The sequence below is a fragment of the Acanthopagrus latus genome, chromosome 7 (assembly GCF_904848185.1).
Source record: "Acanthopagrus latus isolate v.2019 chromosome 7, fAcaLat1.1, whole genome shotgun sequence".
NCBI lineage: Eukaryota > Metazoa > Chordata > Actinopteri > Spariformes > Sparidae > Acanthopagrus > Acanthopagrus latus.
The window spans coordinates 17,049,623-17,069,179 of NC_051045.1; the positions used below are offsets into that span (position 1 = coordinate 17,049,623).

At 41.4% G+C, this 19,557-nt stretch overlaps 2 protein-coding genes across 7 annotated transcripts in view; both read left to right on the plus strand.

Moving 5' to 3' along the window:
- The first annotated feature begins 1,698 nt into the window (after positions 1 to 1,698).
- Positions 1,699 to 11,006, plus strand: eno1a (enolase 1a, (alpha)). Of its 2 annotated transcripts, none has more exons than XM_037105167.1 (12): positions 1,699 to 1,836; positions 4,329 to 4,423; positions 6,382 to 6,477; positions 6,615 to 6,673; positions 7,438 to 7,507; positions 8,099 to 8,232; positions 8,385 to 8,607; positions 9,012 to 9,209; positions 9,779 to 9,980; positions 10,075 to 10,183; positions 10,313 to 10,371; positions 10,483 to 11,006. In XM_037105167.1, exons 2-12 carry the CDS (start codon positions 4,339 to 4,341, stop codon positions 10,544 to 10,546), a joined length of 1,299 nt encoding a protein of 432 aa, XP_036961062.1. In that variant the 5' UTR covers positions 1,699 to 1,836; positions 4,329 to 4,338; the 3' UTR covers positions 10,547 to 11,006. The 2 variants fall into 2 exon arrangements, with proteins under 2 accessions (XP_036961062.1, XP_036961061.1); XM_037105166.1 differs by lacking the exon at positions 6,615 to 6,673 and adding an exon at positions 6,958 to 7,016 and having other exon boundaries at positions 1,701 to 1,836.
- A 2,523-nt stretch (positions 11,007 to 13,529) lies between these two features.
- Positions 13,530 to 19,557, plus strand: part of rerea (arginine-glutamic acid dipeptide (RE) repeats a) — a 133,660-nt gene continuing 127,632 nt past the window's right edge. For 4 of the 5 annotated variants that reach the window (XM_037103788.1, XM_037103789.1, XM_037103787.1 and 1 more), the window contains exon 1: positions 13,530 to 13,872. The gene's annotated coding sequence lies outside the window, so the exon portion shown is untranslated. The remainder of the gene's footprint in view (positions 13,873 to 19,557) is intronic. The other variant, XM_037103792.1, reaches the window with a different exon arrangement.

A 19,557-nucleotide genomic window follows, 5' to 3' on the forward strand; every position in this document is an offset into this window, starting at 1 on the left:
AACTTTCTGTCAGTAAACTAATTGTTTAGTTCATTATTCAGTGGTAAAGAATACGTATTCACTCAGGACTTGCACATAAATACAAGATGAACTTCTTCTTTTTTACTATCTGCAACTTCATATTTCAAAATCCAGCAGAAAATATTGTCCTTCTTATTGCACTGCTTTTATCTGATGATTGGAATCACTAGTAAACTTGCAGATTGAAATCTGATATACTAAATGTATTGTCAGTTCAAAAAATATGAAGCAATAGCAGCAAAATAAACTGTACCTCTACCAATGTACAGCTCATATATCAATAATAATGACATGCAACAATGTAATAATATAGACTAACAGTGACACGTAGATCTCTGCACAAGCACTTTTATTTTTGATACTTTTTCTACATACTACTACTTCTACTTCTACTTCTATTCAATACTCCTTCCACTGTGTCTTTAAACCACAGTAATATAATATAATTTATAGATCATCAGCTTTAGCAGAGAACACGTACTGTTAAAAAGAACATTCTTGATCTTAGGCTTGATCACAACAACATACAGAAGGTTGTTTTTCTGTAGCTGGTCATGACCGAGTAAATAAATTCCCCTCTCCTTATGTTGATGATCACCTCCCTCCGACCTCTGACATGTCTGCTGGAGGCACTTGTTGCAGTGATATTTTACTGAGAGCATCTTTCCAGCAGATGGCGCAGTTGGATTTAACGAGGAGCTGAGTCTCAAGGTCACTGCAGCTGGCTGTCATCACACTGAGGCAGCAACATCGACAGCAGCAGCTCTGATCTGCTCTGCTGTCTGTGGATGCTGCACTCACTGCACTGCGCAGCTGCGTGGGATCAATACGTCTTGAGAGACGATGAGATGTGTGTGTGTGTGTGTGTGGGGGGGCGCACTATCACTCACGCTGTGATTCAACACTGTAATCTCCACGTGAATGAGTGCAGCCATTCTTTAAAGAGCAAATGGTGCAAATTTCGAGCAGTTCTACGTTAACCAGGGAAGGGTGCACACAAAACATGGATATACAATTGATTATTGATAATAATAACGGATATTAAATACACAACATTTTAAATACTCTTACTTTATAGCACCTTTAACCCTGCTGTTGGTTCAGCGTGCTGAACAAGATACCCCTTTTGATATGCTGCTGAAACAACGTCTCCGTGCATCTGTCTGCTCGTTTTGCTTCAGACGTCTGGACATATTTCGGCCCACAGGACTACAACGATGCTCTGTGGTCTTGTTAGAAACCCACACAGCTCCTCGTGTCGTGCATCTAATAAAATTCGTGATGGGAAAAGAAGAGTCAGAGCCAGAAAACGTGACCACAAGTGTCATGTGACCAACAACGAACCACTGCATCGGAGATCCCTGCCTGCTGCTCTGCACGTACTCACACTGCGTCATCTTTCCGCATACTGCCTCTCTCATCGAGAGAATCACTACGTTTCCCATAATCCACCTCAATTAAACATAATCTTTCTCCCTGTGTGTGTGTGTGTGTGTGTGTGTGTGTGTGTGTGTGTGTGTGTGTTTGTGTTTATATGTAATAAAAGTGATGTTTATCACAGGTAAAAGAAAACTCCGCATCCTCTTCGCCTTCATTAACGATGTGAGGTCTGACTCCTGATGGTGAACGTGCGTCTCCGCTCGCACTCTGCCTTGTGAGTCAGCCCCAGCCAATGAGCTTCCTCGCTTCCGCGTTACTTCCTGGTTCCGTGCGCTTATCATCCAACCCGAGGCGTCACGAGCGCCTTCTCCGCCTGCCTGCCTGCCCGCACGAGAGAGCGACAGCACCGTCCTTGCACACAGTTAGGCTGTAAAGGTAACTTTTACTACGTTATCTCTGCTTCTTAAATGAAATGTTTGGCCACGACAACAGCTTTAAAGATTAGAAGAGGCTAGTGTAAGTCAGCTCGCGTCAATATAAACTGAGTGACTCTGTTATAAATGTGTACATGATGTTCCACATCCTCGACGATAACCTCAGTTTTGTCCTTGTGGTAGCTCGTTCTCGAATGTTTATTCCTGTTTTTACACGCGCCTTATTCTTCTTGGTTGTCTCCTTGAGTTGATGTTTTAGAGGCTTGCAGGATGGAGTAGTTTTTGTAGCCCAGCGTCTATTTTTAAACCAGGCCGTCAGCTGGCGAGATGTCACTCCATTTAGAGCTGCAGGGTCTGTGGGAAAAAGGGCGTCAGGTTGCAAGTCCGACTCCCAGCAGCAGCCCTCTCCATTTGATGAAGACCTACTATATGTGCCTCTTTTGTTTGAAGATTTTGGAGGATGTGATGGTATGTGAGCGTTTTGTCACAGGCTGCACATGTTGGCACAGGCAGAGAGTGCTACCAGTTGCTTGCAGCAGACATGGGGGTGTGTCCAGCGGCTGTTGGAAAATTACTGTATGGAGCAAGATTACTCACTGTGTCATTTCTTACGATGATCACTCATTTCTCCACTTATCACGCCTCCAGGAGACACTTTTACATTGACAGAGCCGCTCAGTTAGTGGATTATGAGTGAATTACTGCAGTGTTAAAGTTAAAGTTTTTTTCATGAATTATTATTAATATGAATTAACACAAATATGGCGCGCTGCCAGACGCTAATGTAGCCCAACTGAGGGCTCAGCCAAACTAACATGCATACACACATATCAGGTGTCAGTCCTTGATTATTTATTTATCTGTGGGTGCCATTTTGTGCTGCCAGCTCACCTCCTTGATTTCCAAGTTTACACTGAACCTGCAGCAACAACAAAAATGAAAAGAAAGAATCCCTGTCTACATGTTAGGGCTGCAGCTAACAGCACTTCCTTTATCGATTAATTAGTTACTTGTCCATGAATTGAATGATGATTTAGTCAGAAAATAATGAAAAATGCATCACAATCGCCTAAAGCTGTTTTGAATAGCTCTTCTTTGTACAACCAACAATCCAAAGCCCAACATATTTAGTGTTAGATCTCAAAAGATGAGCGATTGCATGAGGATAAGCGTCTTCACAATTCCTGGAAGTCGGGAGTTTTGGCATTTTTGCTAGAAAAATGACTGAAATGATAAATTGATTATTGTTTTTGGTTAATGCTTTAACCCCCTATTGTTTCAACTATATTTCTGGACTTTTATTGTTTCTGTAAATGATTTAATGAAAATAGTGAAGGTTAGGTTATTCGTTGAATTTTGAGTTTCTGTTCCAGTACCATTTTGTACCTTCTTGGATACCATACTTTGAGAAGTGTTGTTGAAACAAAAGATAAATCAGCCTTAATTTGGTAAGTTGTTTATTTAAATCAGGTATGATCTAATCATAGACTAACTACACGAAAATTGTAACAGTCACTGAGACATACAGTGTAAACTGTACTAACTTGACAGTTTCCGACACTCTGTGCCAGAGACACATTTGGATATTTAGAAAAAAGTATTGGGGTTCAATACCCATTCCCATTAAACTGTAAAATTTTCCACTTAACTAAAGATCATGGTCCCTGTATTGGTGTCTTTGGGGGATTTTGCCTGTGGCCAGTTTCCAAACATACTTTTAAGGCCAGAGGATTTTCCATTGGTTCTGCTGTACTCCACCTCAGACTGTACCCAGAGTTCACTCATGCAATCAGAGTGGGTAGATGAGCGAGTTGGTGCAGATTCAGGACAGTTAGATAAAACAGTTGAGAATCAATAGTGCAGCAGTGGGCGTGCAGACTGTCTGACCTCGGCTGCCAGAATTCGGAGAGATAATGAAGGCTTCATGAGATTGGACCACTACTCAGGCCTTTGACCCATATCAGTACAATAGACAAAAAGAAGCCAAACATGCATTGTGCCAAGTCATTCACGTATTGTTCCTTATAGTGAGTTGTCACTGCTGTTATCAAGAGCTCTTACTCAACTGTTTGACAGCAGTGCTCTCAGCTTAGTTTTGACAGGATTTTGCAATGCTGGTGTGTGATCTGTCATATTAAGTAAAGGGAACGGACTTTGAATAGATTTTTTTTTTTTTTTTTTTTTTTTTTTTGCTGCATAAGCCACGCCTTACTGTGACTAATACCCCTACCAGCCTGACCAGCACACATCAGTTGGTTCAGGTGGCCTGCACAGCTAATATATATATGTACCTATTAGATGGTTTATTGCTCTCGAGCTATAAATTAGATCACATTTTGTCCCTCCTGTGTCATTGAGCAGTCAGGTTTTTGCCGAGTCACTGTTTTGTCTTGAAGTAGCTTTAATTCAGTAAGTGGCAGTGTCAGGTAATGCGTGCCTGCTCAGACTGTTGAACAGCACTGATGTCATTTTTCTGTTTGGTTTCCTCTGCAGATCCAGAACCATGTCCATCCTGAAGATCCATGCTCGCGAGATTTTTGACTCCCGTGGCAACCCCACTGTGGAGGTTGATCTGTACACCAAGAAAGGTACTGTATGACTTAAACATATGAATTTTATGTACTGAAAAGGATGGCACATCTAGCTAGTCGACAGCTGAGGGTCATTACAAATCAAACTTTAGTTGTTTTTTTAATATCTACACATTGTTTAACAGGTTATTTGAATGTATCTGTTATTATAACAAATATTTTTGATATAATATAATTAGTTAGTGTAATGTTGAAGTTAAAACATCAGATTTGAAGCACATTTTCATAAATTTTTGTGTCATGTTCCATTGGCTAGAAAGTGAAATGTCAAGTTGTGGATTAGGACGGTCAAGACAGTGTGGCATCTCTGTTGCCCTGCACTGCTGCAAGCTGCAGGCTCAGAGTCCATTAGATCAGATGGTGAATGTGTGAAAATAGCTCCTGTAACATCACACTGCCTGTACAGCACTCTGTTACTGTAATGGTTCCTGTTTGTGAGCACCAGTAGCTTATACAGTAGTAAACTTATGACTTGATATTGCCTGCAAGGTAGAGATGTCGGGTAAATTAAATCTGCTTCCTCAATCTAACTGTATGATAGATTACATAATGAAGCTGCTGAGTATAAAACAACCAAACGCTGCGATGTTTGACACGTCTGCATAATATTAAGATCAGCTCCCTCAATTAAGTAATGGCTCGACTGTGATTGAAGTCTTTAGACGAGCTGCTCTGCTTTGAGAGCTGAAACAATGGAAGAGCTCAACCCCATGAAATGTCCTGAGAATGTTAATGAAGCAACCTGAATGACCACTGACATGGAAGTGAGTGGAACAGGCTACATTGCCTAGAATGCATTGGCCGGGAATCGACTGCTCTCTTCTGCAGCCCGCTCGTCTCCCCATTAGTTCTAGTTTACTGTAAATAGCACCCTTTTTCTTTTGTGACAGGATTCCCTTTTATGTCAGCCAGGCCTGTTTTGGCATCACTAGACCTAACCGAGTGTGCTGCACCAAGAGCACATCTGTCGTACAGTTACTGTAATGTGATTTGCCGTGTTACGTAACCAGTCTGCCTCTCGGTCACAGGAATACTATGCTTGTAGTCAGAATGAAGCCACTTCAGTAGCTCTGGTAATCTAGAGCGACATTTACACTCCCTGTTACTATTATATCCTCTGCTTAGTGGGGTTATTATCACAAAATAGAAATCTGTTTAATTAAGTGAACTTGTGCATGATGCCTTCACGCTGTCAAGACGTTCTCAGTAGAGTTGTTAATATTGTAATACTGATGAATATTTGGATTGTATTAGACCAGATAGATTGTTAATCAAGCAATGATAGCACGAGTTCTCAGTTTATACAACCAGACTGGCGGCTGGCAGCTGCATCCCCCAGCAGCAGCCAGGTGATGTCTTGATGCAGATGATTTTTTAATCCTGAACTCTGTCCTCTAGTCCTACAGTAAGCCTTAAATCCCCTCAGACTCACACCATCCCTGCCGGTCCACTGAGCAAACTCAATAGATTTTTCCCCACCACCAAAGTTCTCCTTCCTTGAATGAATCCGAACTGGCCATCCTCTTATATATGGGTGTGGCTTGGCATCCTTCCACAGATGCACTGCACATGCTCAGTTGGCAGCCTGTGGTCCGTTGTTACATCACAGCCTTCTGCCGCACAGCCAGTTCAGCTTTCTCCACATACATGCTTTATTCCTCTCTGTGGAGGCTGGACAGAATAATAATGTATGTTACTGTGGCAGAAAATGCCTTTAGCTGTTTGGATGTCGGCCCCATTGCCTTTTACTTTTCTTTACTCCTTGAATATCGATCAGCCTCGTCTGCGCTTAACACTCCCAGACATGTCTGTGTTTGCAGATTCTATGTATCACATATGAATCACATAGTTTAAAGTCAGACATATTGATCGTCATGTTCACATTTTTCAGTTCAGTCCTTTGCGACATGAAACAGCAGTTTAGGAAGTGACCAAATGTCCTCTGTGTCTCCAAGGTCTTTTCAGAGCTGCAGTGCCCAGCGGTGCTTCCACTGGCATCTATGAGGCTCTGGAGCTCCGTGACAATGACAAAACACGCTACATGGGCAAAGGTAAGGCATCGATTCCTATTCTCATCTCACCAAACTCTATTTTGTTGCTATCTTTCATGCCATTTCAACACGTCTATACAGTCTGTCTCCTCCTTCTTCATTTCCAATTCCTCCATCTTTCTTCTTCCTCCTGTTAGGAGTCAAAAGAGCAGTTAAATATATAAATGAATTCTTGGCCCCTGCATTGTGTAACCAGGTAAATAAAGTGTGGAATAACAGGATGCCTCTTTTCACGTACCGGTGTGTGCCGCAGCATGAAGAAACTAATCTTGGCAGGCACTAACAGATGTTCACAGATCTAAAAATGAAAATAATAGTAAACAGCACATCCATAAATGGCTAAATAATAGTCTCCCCATCAGAAACCCTCACATGTCCTCATACATAAGATTGGATGAGGTGCTCTGTGGTCATCTGTCTCGCCTGCTCTGCATGGACTCCTCCTGTCTGGGTTAGTCATGGTCTGCTTGTCCCTTGCAGGTGTCTCAAAAGCTGTTGAGCATATCAATAAAACAATTGCACCTGCACTGGTGGCCAAGGTAGGACCACTTATTGTTTGACTAATATTACTGTGCAAAAAAACTTAATTCATGTATCTTGAAAATTCAATAGATAATGGTTCCACAAAAATGTGTAACATTGGCAGCTTTACGATCTTAAAACAAAGTGGTGAGACAATGCATGAACATGTTTTGTCATGTTGAGCAGGTGTTTCTTGTTCCTTACCTGCATATTTCACGTTGATGTCATTGGTTTTTTTACCTTTACATTAATATAGAAGATATATTCTTTAAAACAATGCATTAGCAGAGCTCCAGTGGTATTATTCTGATATGCTGTGATCATTCTAACATTACTGGGGTGTGTTCTTCTGAACTAATGAGTTTTATTGTATGAAAACCTCGTTCAACTTTTGTTTCCTTGTGAACAGTATAAAATGTCTTCTTGTGTCTAATCCAGGATCTGAGCGTTGTGGATCAGGCTAAGATTGACAAGCTGATGCTGGACATGGATGGCACAGACAACAAGTGTAAGATGCTAATTTATGTACTGGCTTGTCAATATCAGACAGGGCTCCAGACTTTTCACACATGCTGCACTGGTGCACCGCACAGTTTATGTACACCTAGTTATACATCATAACATAATTTCTTTACACTTTTTGTAAATGATTGTAAATGGGAAATAGGGTGGAAATACATTAATTTCTTCTTTAATATCACATGCAACAAGGGTTATAATAATCACCATTAATTAAAAAACAAGCCTCTAAATCTCAGGCGCTCCGGTGCGATCAATGAAAATCAATTGTGGTTATGACTTTCCATTTTTAGGCTCAGTATTCAATTACATTTTCGTTTAAACATTTTTTGTCAACACTGACTGCTACTGCTTTCTTCTTTCAGTAACCACTTACACATTGTGTTTATGCAACAGAAGAGTCAGTTCGAACCTTATTATTTCATAATCATTCATACATTATAGATTTTTGTCCAGAAAATACTCATTGAAGAATACAAATATCAGAAGACAATACTGGTTCATTAATGGATTTTTCAAAGAATTACACTCAATATATACAATACATTTAAATCTTTTTTTTTTTGCACCCATCCCTCAGCTAAGTTCGGTGCTAATGCCATCCTGGGTGTCTCCCTGGCTGTGTGCAAGGCTGGTGCAGCAGAGAAGGGCGTTCCCCTCTACCGCCACATTGCTGACCTCGCTGGCAACCCTGAAGTCATCCTCCCTGTCCCTGTGAGCATGATAGTGCATTTACCTAAGTCATATATCATAGGCTTCATAGAAACTTGTAATGCTCGTAGGACAGACATGTTTGATCTAAAGAGTCATTTGATTCAGTCGTGATTGCTTTAAGCTGAAAGGGGATCCTGTCTGCTTCCTTTCAGGCTTTCAATGTCATCAACGGCGGTTCCCATGCAGGCAACAAGCTCGCCATGCAGGAGTTCATGATCCTGCCTGTGGGAGCCAGCAGCTTCAAGGAGGCCATGCGTATTGGTGCTGAGGTATACCACAACCTGAAGAATGTCATCAAAGAGAAATACGGCAAGGACGCCACCAATGTAGGAGACGAGGGTGGCTTCGCCCCCAACATCCTGGAGAACAAGGAAGGTGAGATAATGCCCTTTACACTACACGTTTCAGTACAATCTGACAGAGTTAAGATCCAACTGATTAAATTACTTTTTTTGAGAAAAGAGCATCATTAAAAGTTATAACTGTGTGTCTTTAACCAGTCATAGGGAGTCTCTTGAAAGCATTACATTCTTAGACCTCTCAGGGTAGTTCTTCACTTATCATGTCACTCTTGGGCTGACACATGGTTGCTAAATTAAGGCCTCCACTCAGTGCAGAGTGCTTTAACCACCAGCCTCTGACTCCAGTGTCAGGTCAAGGTGCTGATATGGCAAATACCCCAGTGGAGCAGAGTATTAAGCCGTGACTCATTTTTTGAAAAGGATTGTTTTATATTCATATGTAGTCACAAATGTATTGTATGTTGTTGCTTGTCTCAGCTCTGGAGCTGCTGAAGAATGCCATCGCCAAGGCCGGCTACACTGACAAGATTGTTATTGGCATGGATGTGGCTGCCTCTGAATTCTACAAGGCTGGCAAATACGACCTGGACTTCAAGTCTCCTGACGACCCCAGCCGCTACATCTCCCCTGACAAGCTGGCTGACCTCTACAGGAGCTTTGTCAAAGATTACCCCGGTGGGTTTCAAACAATGAACAAATCTTCTTCATAGCCTTAAACCATGCACAAATTGCTGCTCTTAAATATCAAAAGCTTAAGATATTATGAGATGAAATTCAAATACACAAAGGTAGATTTGGTTTAAAGTATAAGACGAGGCATCTGTCGTGGCATTTAACAGATAACACTGTCGATATACAAACATGATTAAAGTACTCATGGCTACATTGATCAGGGGAGAAATAACAATAGACCAATAGACTGAATAAAGTAAACTACTTGAAATAAATAGATATCGTTAAGAAACTTACGTTGTTTTGGTTCTCTCATTTCTCTCATAAGCTTTGTTTTAATTTTTTTTTTTTCTGTGAAAATCCTGTTGAACTCACTGACCACTACAGTCTCAGTCAGCTAGCTGGTGAACCCAGTGGAGCTTTTAGCAGCTTGTTTCTACTGCCCCCAAGTGGATACAAATCAGTCATTGAGGGTTTAAGGTTTCAGTCAAAACGTACTTTTAAACACTGGATTTGAAAACAGTGCTTTGATTTACAACTGTAACACTGCTTACCTTGTTCCTATCTTACAGTGGTGTCCATTGAGGACCCCTTTGACCAGGATGACTGGGAGGCATGGACCAATTTCACAGCCAGCACCAGTATCCAGGTTGTGGGTGATGACCTCACAGTCACCAACCCTAAACGTATTGCCAAGGGTGTGGCCGAGAAGGCCTGCAACTGCCTGCTGCTTAAAGTCAACCAGATCGGCTCCGTCACAGAGTCCCTGCAGGCGTGAGTGTCCTCAACAGAGCGCTGCCGTCACTCTACACAAGCGGTTATATGTTATATGTATGTATTAAGAGGGATGTTTGTCTCTATGTCTTAGCTGCAAGATGGCCCAGAGCAACGGCTGGGGTGTGATGGTCAGCCATCGCTCTGGAGAGACAGAGGACACCTTCATCGCTGACCTGGTGGTCGGTCTCTGCACTGGACAGGTAGTGTTCAGTCTTATTTTGAAGTCCATTGATATGTTTTCAGCAATGTTGTTGAGATTTTTAAAGCTGACCATTCAAAGCTTTTACCTCACGAACTGAGTCTTACATGTCATTAAATTCTTTTCCCAGATTAAGACAGGTGCTCCTTGCCGATCTGAGCGCTTGGCCAAGTACAACCAGCTGCTCAGGTGAGTCATGGCTAAATAAAAGCTTGACACTGAACCTGTTTAACATACTAGTTGTGTGTAAACCACCACAGAACCATCATTATATCACAAGCTATCATCCCTCTCTTCCAGGATTGAGGAGGAGCTCGGCGACAAGGCCCGCTTCGCCGGCCAGAACTTCAGGCACCCCATCTGAGCTGCTCTCGCTCCTTGGGCCTCTGTATGTTCATTGCTCATAATAAATAACCCCCACACATATACGCCACGCTAGGTCGCCTGCCCGGTCCGGAGAGAAGATGGAGAGAAGGAAGCTGAAATACAAGGTCCAAGTCTGTGGTCTGTGGCGTTGGAGAAGCTACAGTACGTCCTAGTACAACCACAGCTCAGCTCACCCTCAAAATATGCTTTAGCTCCTCCTGAATAGTGTTGGTCCCTATGTTTGTGTCAGTGTAACTGTGTGAGAGATTTTTGTTCCGCTTCTTGTGAGTTGTAGTGATTCTTGGTGCTCTACTGAGTGTTTGAGCTACTGTAACTTTAGTACAACTCTGCCTCAAGCAGTGGTGATAGTACTGTTATGTGCAATGTGTCGCATCTGACAAGGTCTTGTGTTGCTGTAAGCGTTGGCAGAAATATGTAATAAACAATATAGTTTGAAACTGTGTGCTCTACATTTAATCTTAGAATGTTACAATTCCCAAATCAATTCAAAGATCTATAACATAACCATTCATAGAGACACAAGGGATGAAACACATAAAAAAAACTCTACAGTTCAGCTCATAATGATCACTATCAAATGAAACAAAGGTCAAAATCACAAATCATTTAGGATTCAAAGCTTTTCTGCAGATAATGTGAGCGGATTTGTAGTAAAGAGCCTCCTCAGTAACTGCTGTGAAGTGTTTGATGTAATCTGAGTGCCACCGAGAGGCAGAAACATGAGCTCGGTGCTCTGAGACGCCATTTCTGGCCCCCTGGGTGAAAGAATCCGGAGGCTCTATGCAAGCTCTTTTTGTACGCAGCCATGCCAAGATAAATGAAGGTCTATTCACCAGTTGTATGGTACCAGGGGGGATTGCCAGCTGGGTCCGTGCCACACCAATTCACTTTGTGTGAGCCCTGTCTGAACCTACCTCCATTGTTTAGCCGTCACCAAGGAGATGTACAACAAATCACTGGTACAAAGAAACTGCCAAGTGTATATTACGGAATCTATAAACATCCTGCGGCTATCAGCAGCTGCAGATTGCATTTAGCAACACATCTTCTTCACACTTAAAATGGACTCAATCATGTTTTCGCAGAGAGTTCAAAAACAGTAAGAGCAAAGCTGGCTGACTTGTAAAGTGATACAAGAGTAGGTTATTGCCTAAAGTACATGGATTTCTATGAGGTTGCAATGCTCAATTTCTTTTCTTTGAGACCTGCTCCATCCAGTGGTCAGGTTCAGGCAGTACACTTCCCTGACATGTTCCTGGTGGACAAGTAGCTGCAGCCAAAATGTTTTAACCCCCAACCACAGTGACATCGAAGGATCAGCTGTTGTTGGTCGATAGATGGATAAATCAATTAATCATTTCAGTCATTTTTCGAGCAAAAATTTCAAACCTTTGCTGGTTCCAGCCTCTTAAATGAGGATTTGCTGCTTTTCTTTTCCGTTCATGACAGTATACAAAGTATTTTTGGATGTGGGACTGTTGGTTTGGTAAAAGAAGTCTCGTTTGGCTCTGGAAAATTGTCATGGGGATTTTTACCTTTTTTTGACATGTTGTTGTCTATACCATTATTAAAATAACTGTGGAAACAATAGGCAGATTAATTGTGAGTTCCAGCCCTAATTGACAGATTATTTTATTGGTCTTCATCACAACATGCAGACATGTTTTGTCATTTTCCTGCAGATACAAAAATAGAAAACGTTCACAAATGTGAAACCAGTTTGCCACCTAAAATCAAAAGCTGATATTTACTTACTCATTTGACTACTGTAACAGGCCACACTAAAGAAAACTCCCAGTGCACACAGCCTGAACGCACCAGATAAATGAAAGCTAAAAACATAAATCAGCGGTGACTGCTCCAACTAACTGCAGCTCAGTTTAACAGAAGAACTCATTAACGGATCAAATATATGACGTCCAGTCCCTGTGGGCCTTTCAAGTTGATAAGCCTTACAACTGCCACGAAGGATCATTTAAACATGATTAGTTTGTTGCAAACAATTCAACACATACTGGCCAGTTTGTTCCCATTCACCCACTTTCCACTGCACTTCTCACCAATCAAGTGTGGTAAAAGATAATACTGATAAAAAAAACAACTAAGTTGAAACCCAACCACCGACATTTGATACCCCAAGCAGCCCACATACTGTGCTCGTGCCAAGGAAACAGCACCCGCTACAGTTTCTGCTGCTTTTTCACAACATGTATGTATTATCGTTTTCTATACTAGACTGTGACTGACTTTTACATTTATACTTTAGTTATAAACTATTTCATTATGGACTTTTCCTGTGATTCTAGTTTGGATTTCGTCATATTGCTCTCCTACCATTCTGTTATCCATTTACAGTATGCCTTTTGTTATATAATGTGCATTGTTAACTGTATATTCACTACTGTGGTACTGCAGTTCCTTCACATCTATCGGCATGAATTCTATTCTATTCTATTCTATTCTATTCTATTCTATTCTATTCTATTCTATTCTATTCTATTCTGTTCTGTTCTATTCTGTTCCATTCTAGTCTAGTCTAATCTTGTCAGATGATGATTTCCTAATCGTGTTATTCTTTAACAGCATACCCTTGTTTTCTGTCCAGTTCTGTTGTAAAATTATTGTTAAATCAACTCTATTCCATTTGTATGTATTCCAGTTTATCTGTGTTAGATTGTGTCATTAGATTAATATGTCCAATACTGAAGTTCCCTCAAATCTATGAATATTAATTCTATTCTATTCTATTCTATTCTATTCTATTCTATTCTATTCTATTCCACTCCACTCTTGTGGGCTCAGTGACAGTCCAGATATAGCCTGGCAGTATCCCAGGTTTATGAGGATGAAGATAGAGTCGGTGTTGTTACAGAAGAGACATCCAGAGGAGGACTCTCCCTCTCTCGGTGGATGTTCCCTCTTTTGGCCAGTGGGTGACGATATTTTACCGGTTGAACTTTGAGAACCCCCCAACTGTTCTCACCCCAAGATGAAGAAGGATGCTGTCATGCTGAGTGCCCCTCACACACACTAGTCTGAGCATTTCGGCAACGATTACTCCCTCTTTATTCTCAAGTCCATCATTTATGACAGCATTGTCTCAAACGTTGTGCGCTCCGTTATAGCTACATAAGAGAAGATACATACAGGTGGCACTGCAGCTGCTGTGCTACTCTGTAGTGGCGACACTTGGCTAACTAACGTTGGCTAATTGCCCCTGCCGCTGCTGCTGCTGCTGCTATTGTTTGTTGTTGCAGCCTCTCATCAAACAAATCACAGATGTTGTAGATCAAGCTCTCTAAGGTAAGTGTTGTGAGCTTCAACCTGCCGTCTTCTTTGCCTTTGACGTTCATCAGCAAGCGAGAGGAAGGGGGGGTGGGAGACAAATATTAAGAAGCAGTTTGTAAACGTTGGGCTGTTAACGTACACCCTTGCTCGCTAGCTATTTGGCTAATTTGCCTATTAGCATCAGCTAGCTAGTTAGCTGATAGACTTGGTTTGCCCCTTGCTGTTGCTGGTTACCATGGACTAACGTTAGCGGCTAGCGCCAGTGACTAGTACTGATTGGGGAATGCCAGCCAGGAGCAGTGTAATGTCTGGACAGAAGCAGCTCGTTGACACCGGTTAGCATAGAGCACATGCAACACACACAACATGGCTGCACTTTATTAATCGCTTTGTGGGTTTAACGTGCACGTAACCTTGCAGTACCTCGCAGCAAGCGGTTTCTCATTTTGAATCATCCAGTGTAGTGTCTCTGTTCCGGGGAGTAGCCGGAGCCCATTCAGCTATTGTCATTAGCTCATGGGAACGTTAGCTGGCGAAGCTAACTTGCTGTCTTTGTCTGCTTGACTTTTGCTCAATTATTGTTGTTTAGCGTGCAGTACGTGACCAATACGGAGCTTGGCTTGGGTTGGTTTTTAGCAAATGCAGCCCGGGATGACGGCACACTCACGGTGACTTTTAAAAACAAAGCTGCAAGGCTCGTTACAGCTTGATTGGAGACATTTGTCAACAAATAGAATCAGCAGAATTGGCATTAACACTTCACCCCTGGCAGTCTGAGCAGTTCAAAAACATTTGACAAGTGCAGTGGGGATTCAGATAAGGTTCATGGATAGTGGTATTTGCTGGATTTATTCTTTTTATCAGTGGAGTGGGGTTTTTGAGCTCAGACTAAGTTATCTTGTTTGACATTAGTAAACAAAAGACAATTCACTGACAGTATTTGGCCACAGCGACCATTCATAGTCTGTCCCCTAAGTCAGATTCCAGAGATGCTTTCTGTTCATTCTCATATCTGTATTCACAAAGGCAGAACTATTAAGAGCAAGTGAATTATTTTTATTGAGTGCTTATGACTCACTCCTGACTTATTCACTTCCCTGGGCTACATAGCACTGCACAATTGTGGACTTCACCATAACTAATGAAAACACACTCTGCTCAACGATCAAAGGATTGAGGAACATTTGTTTTTGCTCCATAAATGCCAAGCTATTTTCAGCCATCTGAAAGAAATTTTAATTTAATGTTGACAACAAAGCCGGCACTTCTTTACCCGTCAGAGTGCCATAATGTCATTATGCTGGGTCTAAGGAGGAGTTTAATGAATTCTCTGATATCCCGGCAATGCTGCATTGTAAAAAAAACCCAAAACATATACATGCTCAACGCCACATTATGTTTGAAGGGTATAAACAACCTAACATTACACAACGACACCACTACTCCTTTCAGTCATTACCTCCCGTTCAGGCCTCCTGATGACGAGGTGACTGTGTCGAGAGGGGTCATTGAACTGAAAAACAAAGTTCACACTCGCATAATGTATGCCTGTAATGTCTGTTACACACTACAGTTTAGTAACAGAAGGTTAGGTAAGAAAAAACACACACCCACATGCTCAAGAGTGTTTCGTAAGCAATACTAAAAAAAAAAAACGCACACACTTGTTAAAGATAAGATATGTAGTCTTGAGGATTTAATTTAATTAGAAGAGAAAGATCTCAACAGACTGATTTGTTTTTTTCAAGCCCATCCATAAAGGAGAACACAATTTCATTACTGTTTTACTTTGTTCATATTTGGCGGACCCTGCCACCTTTCTAGCTTCAAACAGTGTTCTTGTGACCAGAACAGCTTGTTATTCAGTATTCTGTTATAATGTATTCTTACCTCTGTAAGATTATAAATATTTAAAGTCTGAGATTGAATTTCTTCTCCAAAACTACATAGTTGCCCATAATGCAAAAATGTTCAATAGATTTAACTAGATCAGGTCAGTGCAGTTGTGATTAAAGTGCCACCTTTTATATACACCTTTCTTTTTATCTCCATACATCTTGCATATGCTCATCCGATGTTTTTGTGGCTGCCAGCATCTTAAACTGCCACTTAAGACTGTAAACTCGCAAGGTTAGGTTACTGAGGTCTGCTATTACAGGCTATATGTTGATTATTGCTTAAGAGCAGCTCTGGCAGAAAAGCACCTTGATGTTTGCTTTATGTTTTTTTCTGTTGGGAGAGCGTTTTGTAGGTTCAGCCAGGACGATAATTCAGAATAGCTGAAAACGGAGCATTTGTAGCGTTATTTCTTTTTTCCAAGGCTGTTATTTGTGTTAAGTGTGTGAAGTCATTTTTAAATCCACATCATCTCTTTAGTTCAGGGGTCAGAGGAGGGTCAGGGTGTTTTATAGTGTTTCAATTTGAATAGGATCTCAAGAGCAGCAGTGGGTAAAATTACATATCCAATGACACACGTCCATTGAGTGTTAATCTAGCTGGGTGGCTGTGGCAGCGGAGCAACGATAAGAGAATTGTAATAACCCCGCTATTTTCCTTTAATGACTAATGTGTGTTTGAATAATAGTAGCTCCCTGTGAGCACTATGTGGCAAATGGAATGCTTTGACGATGTGAAGGAAAGACCCCTTGCTCTGACTCCCCCTTTTTTGGATGATTTGTCAATACAAATGCTCGGCAATTCAATGTTTACACGCTGTGCTCCAATGGCGTCTTGCTGGTTTTCACCTACATGCCGTCACTGCGTTTTTCCTGCACCATGAATTGTCATGAAAGATGATTCTCCACGATAATGGCTGGCTAGAGTCTCGAGAGCTACTTCAGAGGCATTGTGATGCAGTATGAGATGGTGCTATAACCTGTCATCACTGTGGCTAGCCTGGATTTTTTTTTAAAAAAAGAGGCATTTTACTTGCAGAAAGGCTATTGTGTTTCAAATAAAGGTGATTAAGCTGATTTATTGTTTTCTCCCAGACTGTTTTGCTCAGGGATTTCACACACAGTATAAAATTATGTTGGCAGGAGACGTAGGTAAGCGGTGAAGTGTCTGCTTGACAGAACCAACACAGGAAATGATGTGTAATCAAGCGTCTTGAGACATCAGGTTTGTAATTAAGACAGTCTGTCGCCTTATGTGTATATTCTAATGGCTTTGCGCAGTTGTTGCGAGGAGGACGCAGTGGACAATGCGCGAAACAAGTGGATGAACTGATTTAGCTTTTTCCTTTACAGCACTTGATAGCAGTTTCATTGCAAGATATCTGGCTGTTACATAGAAAATTAATGCTCTGAACAAAGGAGCAATGTTCGCTCAAAGACCTCTTGATGGGCCATTCAAGTGCTGTATATTCATTAAAAATAACAATCTGTCAGCACTTACTGACAGCACGCACAACAAGCCAAGCTCTCTTTATTGTTCTCCGAAGATGTTTTTCAGTTCCTGTGCCAAGAGCTGGGTAATTGGCTGTAGCAAAGCCTTGCATGTGTTGTTTTAAGATATTGGACTGACACGCACAGGGCACACTGGCAGAAATGAGGCAAGTACCCCCCCCTTCTCCTCCTCCTCCTGGCTTATCCCAGCAAGTCAGAGGAGGCAAGACGCTGGATGTGTTTTTGTGTTCTTTGACAGCCTCCCTTCACCTCTCATAAGAGGAGATCCAAGCATGCTGCATCATATCTCATCATTGTTTGATTCAGGCCTAGCTCCGCAGCAGCTCCACACAATTGTGCCAAGGAGATAGCATCGGCAAGCGCTATCCATGTTAACAATTGTGAGCTGTCTTGCTACATACTGCTGGTGGTATTTGATGTACAAGATGTGATCAAATCTGCTGTTTTTTTTCTGTGAGCTCAGCCACGGTGAAGTCGGTTCATCCTGCAAATGGCGTCTTCATGTGTCTTGTTGGGACCCGCCTGGCACGGATTCACATCTTAACTAATCAGACACGTTGGGTTTTGTGTTTTTGCCAGCCTCTTGGCAGGTCCTAGGTACAGTTATAAAAAAAGAATAGAAAGTTGTCACCATATTTGCCTTGTTCAAAGTTGTATGTGGCTGTGAGGCTATGAGGCTTAAAAGTGTTGCAACTCGCCACATTTCAGTGTCTTCTGTGATTTATGTACATGAGGGCTTGTACAATAGAGTGAGTGTGTGGAAACTGGAAATGGAGGCTTGGCTCTTGCATTTGTCAGAGTTGTGGATCAACAGCAAAATGTAGGACAATGAATACATGAAATAATTGTGTAGATAGCGACTGCACGCAGCAGATTTTCGTCTCTAGAGCTGTGATTACTTGTCAGCTAATAAATTATTTATTTCACGTTTTGATAACAGAAGGAAAAAAAAAATCTCTGATTCCAGCTTCTTAAATGTGAATATTTGCTGGTTTCTTTGATAGTGATCTGAGTATCTTTGGGCTGTGCACCAAACAAGACATTTGAGGAGGTAATCTTGTGCTTTGGGAAACACTGTTCCACATTTATCAACCATTTTCTGACATTTTCTAGACCAAACAACCAATCATCAATTAATATTGACAGATTTATCAACAATGAAAATAATCGTTTAAAATAATCACTCTAGCCTTCTATGTTACTACATTTCTCATGCGTCTTACTAATTATTAGTTAAAACACACCATAGCACACCAATGATAGCCTAATTTTTAAGGATTCAGGCAAGATTGGCTAATAATAGCACTTACTCAATTATAGTGCCAAAAAGCATGAATTGAAAGTGTTCAAAAATAACAGTCAGCCATTTGCCATCTCAGTAAAAGAGGAAAATGAAATGGTGTAGGATCAGCTGGCTGGCCCCTGAGGAGAGGGAGAGAAAGGGGGAGAGGGATGAGGAGGAGTGCCTTGCTGCTGTGTGTGTCTGTGTATGTGTGTGTGTGTGTGTGTCAGTGCTGATTAGGTAAGAGATTGCCTCATGTAATGACACGGCATGGCGCTAGTGGTGCAGAAACACAAACAATGCATACCAGTGTTTTACTGCACACACCCCCTGCAGCTGCCTGCCTGAAGATGTTTATATAGACATATACACTCTCCCTAGAATATTTCAACATCTTCACATGGTGCCCTTTTTAAACTGACACACACACTCACTCCATCCGGAAGCCCTTCTCGCCGTGCAGTCCTTTTCTCCTGTAGCACGGATGAAAGATGGAGGTGATTAAAGAGGAGAAGCACAATGGAGTCTGTGCAGTTTTCTGTCAACGCTTATTGTTACTATCGACAGCAGTATTTTTTCAGCACAGACAGTATGTTGTTAAATATGCTACATCACCTGCAGAAACCGTGGCTCACTTAACCATACGTGAACCTGTCATACTCCTCTTCCTGCCTGTGACAGTTTAGGCTTCTGTCGGTATGTTGGACCCTTTATACACGAGAATGTTTACTGAGCTTTCACTCATTTACTTGGTTAATAGTACACCAGTTGTAACAGAGGCTGGAGATCTGATCTTAAAATGATATTGCTATATTTTTAGGCCCTAACATGATACACAATTTATACATCTCAGTAGTTTGAAATCTTCTCAACACTTTATAAATGCCTGGACAGGGCCACAAAATTCTCTATATTTTCAATCAAATATCTCTATCTATATTGCGAAAAATTGTAGGGATGACTGTTATTACTTAAAATATTAACACAATAATCAGTAATGTGGATAGAAAG

Coding starts and splice junctions, on each gene's coding strand:
- eno1a (XM_037105167.1), top strand. CDS start 4,339: ATGTCCATCCTGAAGATCCATGCTCGCGAGATTTTTGACTCCCGTGGC. Junction 6,674..7,437: donor CCCCTGCATTGTGTAACCAG/GTAAATAAAGTG, acceptor TGTCTAATCCAG/GATCTGAGCGTTGTGGATCA. Junction 9,981..10,074: donor GTCACAGAGTCCCTGCAGGC/GTGAGTGTCCTC, acceptor TCTATGTCTTAG/CTGCAAGATGGCCCAGAGCA.